General features: G+C 40.6%; 2 protein-coding genes across 3 annotated transcripts in view; one reads left to right on the top strand and one right to left on the bottom strand.

The window, feature by feature from the left end:
- Positions 1–13456, bottom strand: part of RPS6KA5 (ribosomal protein S6 kinase A5) — a 65980-nt gene extending 52524 nt beyond the window's left edge. Inside the window, exons 1-2 of the mRNA XM_085317556.1 lie at positions 13118–13456; positions 1159–1230 (exon numbers count right to left, since the gene is read on the bottom strand). Of these exons, the coding sequence (XP_085173682.1) occupies positions 1159–1230; positions 13118–13190 (145 nt within the window). The 5' untranslated portion in view covers positions 13191–13456. The remainder of the gene's footprint in view (positions 1–1158; positions 1231–13117) is intronic.
- A 765-nt stretch (positions 13457–14221) lies between these two features.
- Positions 14222–14446, top strand: part of DGLUCY (D-glutamate cyclase) — a 43019-nt gene continuing 42794 nt past the window's right edge. For both annotated transcript variants that reach the window (XM_085317551.1, XM_085317553.1), the window contains exon 1: positions 14222–14282. The gene's annotated coding sequence lies outside the window, so the exon portion shown is untranslated. The remainder of the gene's footprint in view (positions 14283–14446) is intronic.

The raw sequence follows: 14446 nt of genomic DNA, 5'->3' as shown, positions 1-14446 counted from the left end.
GGACTACTGCATTTTTTTCAAGTTCGTTTTCCATATTTAAAATACAGGCCTTGTATAATAATTCTTATTCCTTAAAGCTAGATATTACAAAGGATTTAGTATGTTATTAGATGAAGAGTACTGGAGTCAATCTGTAGCTCTCTGTGGTTCTGTAGCCATAGGCCCATTACCATTTCTTTGTCCCTACCACCAGCTACTGAGATTGGACAGCAAGAGCTGTCTCCTTATGCTTTTTGGGCATAAAAATTTACTTCAGAAACAAAAATGTAAYTCTTTATGATCTAATGACTTAATGAATTTACAAAAGAATCTGTATGACATCCAATTGCAGAGATCAAAAACTGTCGCTTTGTTGCTGGTTATGCAGCAGTTAGTGGAACTATAGTTCCACTGCTAACAGTTAATGATCACTAACATTCAAACTTTTAAAATCAAAACATTTAACTTTTATAGACCTTGATCATTGTCCACCTTCACTGACCTGCCTACTCAACAGTGCATCTGTCAGTACTGACAAAATGTGTCAGCATACTAGAATACACAGCCACCACTTTTGCTTTCTGTGTATATATATGCACATATATACACATAGACACACATATACACACAGAACCTTAACAAAGGGGAAACAAAGCATTAGGATTATATCAACAGTCTTGCTAGTTACAAGCAGTACTTCTACAACATCCCCAGAACCTCCAACATCATGCTGAAATTCACAATACAGTGCACATTTTCCATCTTAAAAATTTGGAGATTTGAGTATGATGGATACAGACCTAGAGCATTCTATTCAACAAGGTACTGACAAGACTGTTTTCCCAGAAATTCATCAAAATAGTCTGAAGAATTTAATGAACTTTTCAAGATCATGTCTTAAATCATATTTTCCACAAACTGCATTAAATCTTCACAAATCAAGCCATTTTTCTTCTATTTTCTAAAGTGCATCTGCAATAAATGCTTCAAAGTTGTAACACCTGACTACTTAATTTTCCATGATTTTTATGAAAAAAAGTGAAGAATACCATGCTTTGCAATAAAAAGGGTGATGTATCTTCCTGAAGAACATTCCAATAACAGAAAGCTCAGCTGGAAAACAAGTGTACTTAAGAGTATTGTTTCCACCATTCAACATAGAAAAACAGTGAGTCTTACCCCCTGTTCCAAGAACTTTCAAGAGTTCAAAGTTTTCAATGCCAACTTTCTCTGCGTGGCCTGTCAAATTTGCTGAAGGAAGAAAAAAAATACATCAGATATGTAACACAAACATCATTTTGACTTATTATTACAGCTTCAATAAAACAAAAGTTAGCAGCTGAATGAAATAAGCAGCACTAAGAGGACACATCAGTACTAYACTATACTATTTCAACTTCAAAAGCAAAGGAGTACAATTTTCCCTACAGCTATTGGTGTTCACAGAAGCACAGAATCATAATTTAAGTCAGAAGGACCTCCAAAGGTCATCTAGTCCAAATTCCTGCTCAAAACAAGTCTAATTAAATCATATTGCTCATGTCTATGTCCAGACAAGTCCTGAACAACTCTAAGAACCGAAATTCCACAACCTATTAGGATAATCTGTTCTGCATTTAACTGTCCTCATGGTATTTTTTCCCTCTAATACCTAATTGGAATTTCCCATGTTCCAACTTGTTTCTGTTATCCCTCATCCTCTCAACAYGGGCCTCTAAGAAGAGTCTAGCTCCATATTCTCTGTATCCCTTGTTGGTCTACAAAGTGGTTGTAGACAGCCGTTAGGTCTCCACTTAGCCCCAGCATCCTGAATACTCTCATGATGTTGCATGAAATGGTACTTGGGATAAGCTAAGCACAGAATTACTCCACTATTACAAGGGAAATACCTTGAATCTACATGGACAACTTGTCTGGAAAAGACTATGCTGCTAAAAAGTTATTTCATTTGCTGGGGAGCAAATGATTCTACATTTTTCTAAATCTATACCATTTTGAGTACTTTTTGCCTAACAGCCACTTTTTTCTAAGCAGGGAAGTGAAGACCCTTGTTCGAAAAAGGAGGGCTTTTCTAAGATGATAAAAGAAAGCCTTAAGCAGCTAGTTCCCATCTCTCCCATCTTCCATGTCTACCATATTATCCAACCATTTCTATTAATACAACTGTAGGCCATGCAGCAAAAGTTGCCCAGGGAAATGATCTACATTAAAAGTAGCATGGCAAAAAAAAAAAAAAAAAAAAAAAAAANACTTAACCAAGATCAGTTCCCTGATCCACTGTAATGACAAGCTGCACAGTTTTATTGGCTAAATTAAGGGTTAGGTACAACCAGCAGAAGCTACATAAGTTGGGAGGACTGCTAAAAAAAACATTCATCAAAGAGTAACTTCAAATCAAGCTGCATGTTTCAAAGCCTAATAAAAAGAAAATAAGGTTTAGGAAAGACATGCAGGAAGATTTCAGCAGCAACAGCACAGATTTCAAGTAAAAGATCTCTTAACCCAAAGCAAAAATTTTTAATAGGCAATGCTGGAATTAACTTACTCAGTTCAACAGAAATTCTAATTTGACTTAATACTTCTAAGAAACTCCATCAAGACTGTACGATTTCTAAATTCATTATCAGAATTTACAGTTAATCTCCACAGAACTGTAGTAACTCAGTAAGTCAAAGTAAAGAGCTTCAGGAAGACTACTCACTGCCTCTGCTGAGGAGGGATAAATATCAGAAATTCTAACAGTAAGTGAGCGAAAAAGCATGTTCAAGACTTAATCCAACAAGCCTAGGAATCTGTACACATGCAGAGAATGCACCTAGGAGTGACAAAGTAATATTAGTGTTCTCATACAAGGCATTGATGAAATCATTTAAAATACCATTTTCAATTCTTATCATCCATCTTTACAAGAGATTACATCGAACCTGGAATAGGTGAAGAGACTAGTTGGGATTACTGGGAGATCAGAAAGCTGAAAAGAGCTTTCAGAATTTTCTCTTGAATTAATACAACTGACAAAGATTTTCACAAAGCTGGGGGAATCTGCAAGCTCTGCTAGTGTTACATGTAATAAAAAATTATTGGAACTGATGACAAAAGTAATGTTTCTCCATTTTAATAATATATAATGGATGAGACTTCAGTATCAGAATTGTTACCAAATCAATGATGCATGTACTCCACATCAGCTGAGCTGAAGCTTACTGTACTGTTTTCACTCCAAATAGAACAAATACTATTGCTAGTGCCACACCACAGTTATTGCTGAAGTCAGCAAAAGGAAAACATATCCATCTGCCAAGAGATCAGTAATAGCCGGTAAGGCAGAACTAGACTGAGTTAATGCCTAAAGAATAACTGTAAGTCATGTCACGCTCAGGGAACAGTCTGTCTTGAGGCAACTGAGTACTATAGATTACTTTCTTCTTAACAAGACTTGAGAAGTGTACTCAATATAGGGAGTTTCAAAGTAGCATCTTTCCTGCCATGAACAGCAAGAGTCATGGACTATTCTAAGGAGACTAGTGCTACAATGTCCACAATTTTCAATAAAACAGGATGTTGCTGAGGAGATCCAGGACATAAAACTTGTCTGGATAGTACCTAAATGCTGAATTTAAGTGGTAAGAAAATTTTGCTCAAAAAAATGATTTTGATCTTCCATTATGGAGTGCTCCAAAAACATTTTAACAGTTCATCTTTTAAAGAGCTGTCAGAAGAAAGCTTTTCAATTAAATGTCCTTCCAGGAGGCAAAAGTATCGTATTTTTCAAACAGAATAAGAAGACGGAGAGAATGGAATACTGAGAAATGCTGTATCTCCAATAACACACTGAAGACTTGCAATGTTAGCTACAGTCCTAAAAGAGACCAAATCTTAACCTGTACCCCACATTCATTAACATTAGTAAAACTTTCCCCAYTTTCATGAGATTAGACAGCAGTAAGTACAGACCTGAATGATAACTAATTATTTTGAGGTATTATGTATTTGTTTCAATGTGAACTATAATTTTGTGCTATCCATTTAATTTATCCATTTCTACTTCCTCTTAGGTTAAGTGCTGAATCTTAAAAATAATAAAAAAAATGTTATTGTAATTTCATTTTCATAATAAAGGGGGGAAAAAACAACACAAATATGCATGCTATCACTATAAAAAAAAATTCCACCTCTTTCTTCATTATACTGAGAAAAGAAGCCAGCCCACAAGATCAGACAGCCAAGAAGTATGCATAATACATGGTGGTAGGACATTTGAAACAAACTCTCTCCCAGAATGATTCCCTATACTTAAGTAGAACTATCCTTCACCTAAAAATTTAACAATAAATCTACAAATCCACTGGAAAAAATCAACAATTCCCAGACAGTACTGCCATTCCCCCCAAAAAGCAAGCTGAAGAGCTTGCTCCTATTCCACATTCTTTCCCATGACACTGCTGGAGCATTTCTTTGTCTTCATTCACCAAAACTAAATGCTGCAGTTTTTGCAGCAAAAATGAGATGAGTTTCCCCAGAACTAAGGTTGCTATATTGACATTCCCTTGAACTTGCTTTGAGAAGTACATATCCCCGATACGTTCTTATATTCACCAGTGACTCCAGAAGAGTCCTAATGACCACTGCTGGAGGGACTTTCCACAAGGAACTCTTTCCGCAATTACAAGACAACTGTTACGAGGTTTGAGACACTTTGACAAATTGCAACAAGAAGGCCACTGCTGACAGATGAGATGTATCAGAGAGAACAAGTAACTCAGGGAAAGGCCCCTACCACTCCTTAACCATCACTATGCTAAAACTGGTATCAGAGCCTGACTCAACAATTACCTGTGCAACCTCCATGAAGACAATATACGTTACGTACAGCAGGATGTACAGTCATAGATGAGTCCACTTCTAGTAGTRGCACCATAACACTTCACTGTATACAAAGATGCCATTCAGAAATAGTGGTTTTGGCTCAACTCTTAATTTAAGAAGTGAGCACAAGGAAAGCTGCTTCGGCAATAGAAAGCTTTTATTTCTCCATGCCATGTCTGCTCAAGCGCATTGATGCATCAGTGGAAGAGCACAAAGGAAGGCAAGCTTGGACAGGAGGCAAGTATTGCCCAAATGAACARGACAAGAGTTTTGCCATATGTGATCTGAAGCTACACATGACATGGCAGTATCTAGGATGGTGGAACATCATGAGAGAGAGGGAAAAACAAAACCAACAAACCAACAAAGAAAACAAGCAATAAGCTGACAGCATCTTCTAAGAGGCATGTTAACTAGATGGGTGAACAATTAGGAAAGTTTCTATCTGCACATTTTCTGCTCTAGTCCACAGCAACCAGCATCAGACCAACGTAGTAGGAAGGATAGTACGCAGCTGAAGGAGACAGTAAGATATAATGGATCAATCCAGAAACAAAACTAAAGGGAAAGGCCAGACATGATGGCTATCTACAAAAGCAAACAGAAATAATGGTATCGGACCCAACTGTCACCTCCAAAAGCATCAAGAAAGCAAATGCCTAGAAATATTCCCACTGTGGAGACTAAYATCCACACGCAGGGACACCACTGCATGATGATCTATATTACTGTTCTCAGTTCCCTACGAGTATGGCAGCCTATTTAACTCTGGGAACCAGAGCCAAGTATTTATACTTGATGGAGAAGCTCCAGGTGACATAGGAATTGACACTGTCACTAGGACTACCCTTGAACTTTGAGGCAGCCTGTTGGGAATTATGAAATATGCAAGATAGCACTGCCTAATGACTCTGTCGCTTTTAGTTGTGAATTTATCATCTTAGTATTTCAGCAGTGCTGGCTTTTAAGCCTTCAGATGTGCCTTCAGATTCTGGACTCCATGGCATATAGGTTTTGAAGTAGAAAGACAAAACTAGAACTTCACCTGCTCGATTAGTTCTAACAGCTTACAACTGAAGATGAACTCTGCCTGAGAGCAGCAACTTGTCTTCGCTACTCTCAGCAACATTAGATCAGCTCTGCTGTTTTCACTGAGCACAGCAACGAACCTCAGAGGCTTTCAAGCAAAACAATGACAGCAAACAAGGAAAAGGGGGAGAAGAAAGTATGCAGCTCTTCAGATTATTAGGTGTCTGATGCCTGGTGCTAACATCAGCTTTTTTCTAATCTATTATTCTAGATAATAGCTCAGCTCCACTTACCTAACTGATCTATTTTTTTCATCACAGCAAAGAACAAATGCTATTTTTCAAAGTTATTTGAACATAAACTTGAGAGTATCCTTTACTTAGGGCAAAGAGTGGGTGTCCTTCCTTGAAATTAAGCAAAACTAGCACATTCTTTACCGAGTTGTCGCAGGCTTCTTGCTGCTACTTGGCAAAAAAACCCCACACATATAATAGAAACCACACAACTATTCCTTGCTAGATACCAAAGAAAACAAAATCAGGATGTTTTATTGTTTTTTTGTTAATATACAAAATTATTCTTCAAATGTAACCGATTATAGCAAATATAGAATTATTTCTGAAGGCAAATGAAAACTGTCTTACAAATTTAAATTTGATATTTTTTTTTAAGAGTACACTATCTCAAGAACTACCAGCATTTTCACTGGGCCAAAAAAAAAATAAAGCATGCACACAATTCTGAACTCACAGCACAGAAAACAGATACCATGCATGTTACTTTGAACTCTAAAATCACAACTAAGGTAACTGCAGTAACAACTGCTCATGCCCTGTAGCATTAGACGCTTAAGGAGAATGCCACTTGAGCAGAAAAAAAAATCAAGAACTCACAGAACTGTTGAACCCATTCTGGAACGCTTGGAGACCAAAATTTTGCACAATCAAAGATGGCAAAGACCTTCTGAATTACTAGCTATGCTTAATACAACTCGTGGAAACTCAGAAGCATGAAATACTGTGGGGAACAAGACAGATAACAATCATTGTCATTAACGACGGCAACTAAAGCCAGGGAAAAAAAAAAAAAAAAAAAGTGTCCCATCAGAGTTATCATTTGTACATCAGAAGTCGAAATAGAACTAAAAGAAATAAAAGTCTGAGACTAATGATCCAGACTCACAATAGTCTGAATTGGAAAGTGCTGCTTACTAAGAACTATTTGCATTCATTAGTAGCAGTCCCTTTGCTATTCCAAAGGTGATTTTACTGTGAAGTTTGTCATTACTATAAGTAAGCTAGAAACTAGATACGCAGTAACACTATAATCATGTAATAGCACTCCTCCTCCCCCAAAAAAAAGTAGCTAGGTAACACACTAATGAATAAAGTTGCTACAGATAATCTAATGCTGAAGAAAGGGTTGAAACAGCTAGATCAAAATAACAGATGTCTAAAGATTTCTGCATACCTTTTCAAATCAGAAATGACATCAAAGTGCAAGGTATGAATCAGCTGTGGCCTTCTCCGTCAGCAGAAATAAGTAACAAATCAAAAAAATACGTTTCCTTCAATTACAGTCTCTCTCTCTCGACACAGTGTTAAAAGGAACAGAACGTAGATTAATCAATCAACTACAGAAGAACAACTGACAATTTAAGTTTTGGTGGAAGGGATTTACATATTAGCTTCTACAAACACTAACCAGAGAAGCTCAAGAATTATCTTGAGAACGATCCTCTCTAACATAACCTTTTATGACCAATTGTCCAAACATAAAATGCTTACAGATATCAACAGAAAAGAGGGAAAGGAAGGAGTCACAAGAGATCACAAAACAAAACATAAAAATAAATAAAAGAACAGTGTGTAATTCAAGTCCTGCATAAACCAGGCCATTTGTCTATCTACAGAATAAGCTGGGGGCAAAGCCTGCATATTGTCATTAGAGTTGTATAACAGTTAAAAAAAAAATAATAATTCAGTGCTTAACATTTACCAGAAGATATCAATAAATGCTGCCAAGTGATGAAGGGAATCCAACAGAAATTTTTACATCAGGAATATAGCTGCAAATCACAATCTCAGTTGCCTAAGCTGCCTCATATGTTTAAGCAAGTCTAGCAAGTGTTTTCTTGACAGTTTACTAAATTTAAGATCCTAAAATGCCTCTTAAGTGGCAAGAAAAGCTCTTAAATGTTTAGTTGAGCTTTTAAACTATCCTTGTGTTTAGAGATCATTAGTATAGGCTTCAACAATAGAGTGGTAATAAAAGCTATGACTGCTAGTCCTCATTTATATTACACATTTCACAGAATATCACTGAAGCAACGGGAGCTTTAAAAGTAGCAGACTTTATACCTGCAGATCTTCTTAGCCAAGTTCACCAAAAGTCCAAAAGATCACTATCCGTCACAATCAAAGCTGATTTAGAACTTACTAGAAGATAAATACCAAGAATTTCCTAGACTACAAAACATATAAGAAAAAAAAGTCTTGATTTTGTAAAAAAATAACATSCAGAGATTTAAATTATATCAAAGAGGATTCACAAACTCACTCTCTAAAAGCAAGTTTTGTACTTCCTAGAGGAATACCAAAACATATATACTTTAGTGCTTAACAGAGAGAACTAGAACTAAAGTCACTATAATTTAGTATTTGAAATATTCGKCTCTTAATATGTTCTGATCTCGACAAAATATACAGAATTAGTAGATAGTCATATATGAAAACTGTTTCTTTCACAAAGTATCATTTGAAACACGGTCTTTAAACTTTCGTAAGAATGTTTTCTTTTAAAGATAAAATATATAATACTGAAGAGTGCCGGCTATAGCTCCAAAGCAAAGTCTGAACTGTACTTAAAGCATGGTTTCATCATCTTTTTTAGGCATAGGAATCTTTATAATGACTTAGGAAATATAATCTCAACATACAAGGAACTGTCTTACAATTTGCAAATAAATACTCTCATTTAGATTCTCATTTCAAAAGTGGTAACTAAGAATTTGTAACATTAAATCTTTCCAACAGAATGTGTATTGTCTTAAGTTTTTCATAGTTTCATACTGAATTATAAATTAGACTACTTTTTGACTTGAGTGTAAGTTCCAGACCTTTCTGCCTCTGAAGCCCTGGAGCCCACTGTTACATTGACTTCTAGGCTTCACAATCCTTTTCCTACGTTGGAGTCAGACAGACAAAGTGCAAGTTAATGCAAGTTCTTCGGTATAAAGTTTTTAACAGTATTAAACCGAATCCAAGTATCTTCTTCAAAACAGGGTAAATCTGCCAAAAGGAAAAGAACAATAGTTCAAAGCAAAACAGCACACACACTGCCTACTGTCCACACACTGATCGTCTCTGACGAGTTCCCTCCGAGATCTCAGTTTTGCAAATCTTAATCTCTCACTGGGCAAAGCAGGAGGCACACAGGCACGCTGCAAGTTGGACAACTTCCTACCCTAGTCACATACACTGAAGGTTCAGGATCCTTAGATCCTTATTTTCCCCCGCCATAGCCAAAAACTACAATAGAATCCAACTGAAAAAAAAAATCATGTTAGGTTCTGCTTCATTCTTACCTTCATATATTACATCCTTCCCCTTTACACAAAAATTGTTCTCTAATAGTCTTTATATTTGTCACTGTTTATTTCCCTGACATTAACAGCCAACAAAAAATGTGAAGAGGATATTACACATTTCTTTCACTGTCAACGGTACATAACTTCTTAGGTCTCCAAAAAGTTTAGAAGTCATACTAATTCCAAGATTAGCCTTAAAAAAAACCTTCTCCTTTAGAGAATTCAGAAAAATTCATTTTCTTATTGTTGTTTTCCAGCAGAACCAAAGCACAGGTTGTTCTCAACAGAAACAACCACTTCTTATCATTTGATCTTGGATTTTTTTTCTAGTTTCAGACAAGGGATTCTACTTTCTCAAAACCTTCTTTCCTTCYCAATGTAAGGAAAAGGAGATTGCGACTAATTTGAAAAAAATTAATTGTGAGTTTCGGTTGAGAAAAAAAGATGTTTTTGTGACAATCTCTTCTGAAGAAAGGAAACTTCAGTTGCTGAATATATTAGCAGAAAATTGAATAAATTAGCAGAAACTTGAAATGTGTCCTAAAASTCACTGCTGTTTCTATTCTACAAAACACTTAGGAAAAAAGAACTGAAGCATATGCATGCAGGTGGTTTGCCCAACTGTACTGGGGGCAAACCAGAGTGTATTCTCTGATTCTTCGCATTGCTAAAGTAAACTATACATACACTGAATGGTGCCAAGTCTCTGCAGTACAGCAAATCATATGGCATCTCATAAGGGCACTGAAGTGCTGTACGCTACAGTTCCTTTCCTATCACAGATCCAATCTACATGCCTGTGAAGTCATGTTTTTTCAGCAATTGCCTTTTGGTCATGCAACAAAGAATGAGTTTCAGAGCCCTAATTTTAGCACTCTACCCTGTATTATTAAGGTTAACCATACATGCCAAGCTAGCATCATAATTTCAAAGTCAAAGGTAAAGTTTAAAAGAGTCAAACCATGGTACGAGAGGGTTAATAATCAGCTGAATGCTGTGCAGAATCTCTACGGAGTAAAACATTGCATATGCTCTAAATCCACATTTTTGCATACCACAACACTTGCTTGAAGCTAACAAGTCAACTGTTCTGTTCTCAGAGATACTTGTTTCATTTTAAATTCAGATTTATATGTTCATTACTCACTTGGCCATAATTGATGCCTGTCTCTGTAACTAGTTTAATACTTCAAAAGCAATTCCAAGACTGAAGTAATACCAAGTATAACTATAGGCCCCCATGCCTACGTTATGAACATAATTCTTAATACTTTGAGTGAGTTACTATTATCAAGAGGTTCAGGCAATAACTCTGAGCATATGAAAACGTGACACTTCCTTCTCACAGAAGCCATGATTTCTACCACAACAGTACATTCTTCTAAAGCACTGTGGAGCCTGACCTCTTTTTTCATCTGCCAACTGACAACTATGTTTGACATGTAAGTCTAAATCATTCAATTAGTCACAGAGTTAACAACATCAAATAAAAAACACACAAAGGAGGGGAACTTGGGCATCTAAAAAAAAAAGACACTCATGGTATATAATTTCAGTATTTTAAAAGAACAAAATTCCTGTGTTTCCAGTTCCTGTCCTTACATGTCTCTTCAATCTCTTCCCCAAAAAGAAGCAAAAGCAAATAATCACACTGCAGGTTTTAAAGCCTGAAAAAAGTTTCAATTATCTTAGAGATTATTTTTATATAAAAGTGCAATTTTCCCTTCAAATTATGGTATCTCCATGCATTGCGTAGAGACAAGTTCTGAGACAGTATCTTAGTATGTGTCTTGCATAGTGATGACACCACTGACACCTTTAGGAGTAGGAGTCTCCCAGGAGTACATGACAGAGCAGCTCCCTCCTCCACCCTAATGTTCCAGAAATAGACAATCCATTGCTGGAAAGCATTTTAAAGAAAGCAGAGCTCTAAATACTTAATAAGGAGAAGAAAATGGGGAGAAGCAGCTGATTTCCACCAAACTGAATTTCAGAAGCTTATGAAGAGACAAACAAGCTTGAGAAAATTTACATTAAAAGCAAGCATCAGTACTTTCTGAACSTATAAAAGTTTACAATCAGGACTGATCAAAACAAAAAAATGCTTATTATGCTATATTAGACAGTTCTTTGCCCAGTTTCAAAGAATGTGCTTATTCCTCAAACGATCTTTAAATAAATATCCTGCGGAGATATGAGCTGTCTCAACTTCTATAAAAGAAATCTAGACTTAGTAACTGTACAGAATATATGGTTTGCACTTCCTTTCCCACACTTTCTCYTGCACACTGAAATGTAACAGTACCTAAGGAGAGAAATAAGTTTTCCACCAGTTCTTTCTCCTCTACTTCAAAGAAAACTAAGCTATCAGGAAGATAGCAAGAGAAAAAGCACAGTGTGTGTGTGCATTTTTTAAAGCTGCAGTGATAGCCATGTTCCACTGGGGTACTTCTGTAGAACCCCTGRACTCGAGTGACCCTGTGCTAAAGGGCTGAACCTTATCAAAGTGATCTCAACAGTAACATCTGCTTTCATGATTGGTACATTAAAGAATGCTAACTATGTTAACCTGGGGAGCACTTTTCTAAAACTTCTGAGATGAACACCAAGCATCACATAACTACTTTTACTCAATTGTGGAGAAAAGAATAAAAGAAGATGGAGAGAAAATAAATTAAGAGCATGGGTTAATAGCACCTCCGCTGTTAATAAACAGCGAAATTATATATCCTGGTTATACTACTATTTAAAAGTGCTAAATGTACTTTTAAATTAACAGTAAATTCTAAATATACCACAGTATTCAAGTTGCCTGGAAACTTCTGAGAAACACAAAGTCCCTATTAAAAATGTATAAAGATCTTCCATAATACAACTTACAACACAGCATTCCTGCTCTATCACGAAAGGTCATATATTTTTCACATGCTGAAATACTTCTACAAAGGGTCTTCAAGTAATTACTGAACTGTGGGAAGGTGCATAGACTGAAAAAACAGATAACTCTGTGGTTTTCTACTGGCACGTTCTTCCCCGTACAATGCAGGCATTTCACCGATTTCAGAGAAAATAAGACACAGAAAACTGCATCATTTAGGACTGTAACAACAGCCCCCCCCCATGCCCCCTCAACCCCAAATACTGACATACGCACAAAAGTCAAGTCCATAAATGAAGAAATACGGAGAATGGTTGGCCATTATCTCCAACCTCTTATCTCCTCCAAAAGCGTCAAATCCCACAACGGGAAAGAGGGAGCCAAATACTCAAGTGAAATATTTCTCAGAAATAAAATAAAAGAAGGTTCCTTTCTCCCCCCCCCCCCACCACCATCTTATACTCTCCAGCCCATTTCTTTCCGCTCATCCTTTTATTTTTTCTTCCTCCTTCCTGGCCCCAATCAACCCTCTTGAATCCTCATCTCCCCTTCCTCCTTTCCGACCACTTCTCCCCCAAGTCCCTGCAGCCTATCGCCCGCCAGGGCCCCCTCGCCGCCCTCCCCGGACACCAGCGCCCCCCTGGGCGCCCCGCCGCCGCCCCCCGCTCCCGCACGGCGCTGCCGACCCCGCCATCGCCGCCTCMCCCGCGGCCATCCCGCCCGGCGCGGCGCGGCGCGGCCCCGCCAGGCCTGCCCGCGGCCGCGCCGCCGCTCACCGTTCTTCAGCTCGTGCTTGACGGTGAGGAGCGGCAGCTCCGCTTCCTCCGCGGAGCCGGAGGGTCCCTCCATTTTCTCGCAGGCGAGCGCTCGCCCTGCCTCGCTCCCGGGTGTGTGCGCGCGCGTGTGGAGGCGGGGGGATGTCACCTGGTCCGAGGCGGGTTGTATTTTTCAGGGATGGCTCGGGGGAAAAAGAGCCATAGGCGCAAACTGGAGGGAAAAGCGGGGAGACGGCTCTTCTCCCCTCCCCCTCAAGGGGGGGGGAAGGCGAGGGGGAACCAACAACAAACAGTTGTTAAAGCACAGGGAGACACACACACACGTAGGCTTCCCTCCCCCKGCGCTCAGGGCCAGCCCATGCCCTTGCGGCTCCCCTCCCCCGTGCTCGGGCGGCCCTCCCCGCCCAGCGGCGGGCCGCCGCGCCGCGCCGCGCCGAGCCCAGCGCGGCCCAGCCGGCCCAGGCTGAGCCGCGCGGGAGGGGGGGAGGGGAAAGCAGAGGGGGGGGGGGGCGCTCTCCGCGGAGCACCTTCTACTCCGGCGCTCGCGCCCCCTCCTTCCTCCCGCCCCGCCTGGGCGCTCATTGGCGCGCGCCGCCGCGCAGCTCAGCGGCTGTTGGGCAGAGAATATTCTACGCGCCTCCCCGCACCCTTCCGCCGGGCCGCGCGCTCCCTCATTGGCCCAGCGCCTGCGCCAACCGCTGGCTCCGCCCCGCCGTCCCCCCCCCCCATCCCTCTACTCCCTGAGCTTGTTTGTAAACATTCTCTCCCGCTTCTCCCAATCCCCACCCCCCGCTCGAGGGCGGGCGCTGCGTTGCCTGGAGAAAAAAGAAGGCGCTGATTGACCGCACAGGCTGCCAATCGCCCGAGGGAGCGGCTGTGGCGCCCCGGCGCCCGGCCTGTTCCATGGTGCTGAGGGGGGGAGGGGGAGGGGGATGGGCCAGCACACCCGCAGTGGCGGCGGGGGAGCTCGTGCCACCCGTGGGGAAAAGCGGGTTCTCGGCCGCAGCGGGATGGCGGGGAGCGGGGGATCCCCTCGCCGCGGGGCGCCTGGGGGCAGGGAGGAGCGAGAGAGGGCGGGGAGCTTCCCGGAGGGCTGCGGGCGCTGCCGCCCGCCCCCTGCGGCAGGAGGTGGCCGGGGAGCTGCTGCCGCTAGTATGGCGCGTCGGTATGTCCGCGCGTAACGGCGGTTCAGAGGCCGCGGCCATGTCGCGCACGCTTCGTGGCTGGGCGCAGCGACGACGTGGGCGCCCGCCGGCGAAAGCCGCGCAACTGCCGCGGGTGCCGGGCGGGGCGGGGCGGGACGGCGGCCCGGCGCCGCTGCGCTCGGAG

The sequence above is a fragment of the Rhea americana genome, unplaced genomic scaffold (genome assembly GCF_003343005.1).
Source record: "Rhea americana isolate MKP2758 unplaced genomic scaffold, rheAme1 scaffold_5, whole genome shotgun sequence".
In the NCBI taxonomy this organism is placed as follows: Eukaryota; Metazoa; Chordata; class Aves; order Rheiformes; family Rheidae; genus Rhea; species Rhea americana.
The sequence above is the reverse complement of the archived record's forward strand: the minus strand, read 5'-3'. Positions and strand labels throughout refer to the sequence as shown.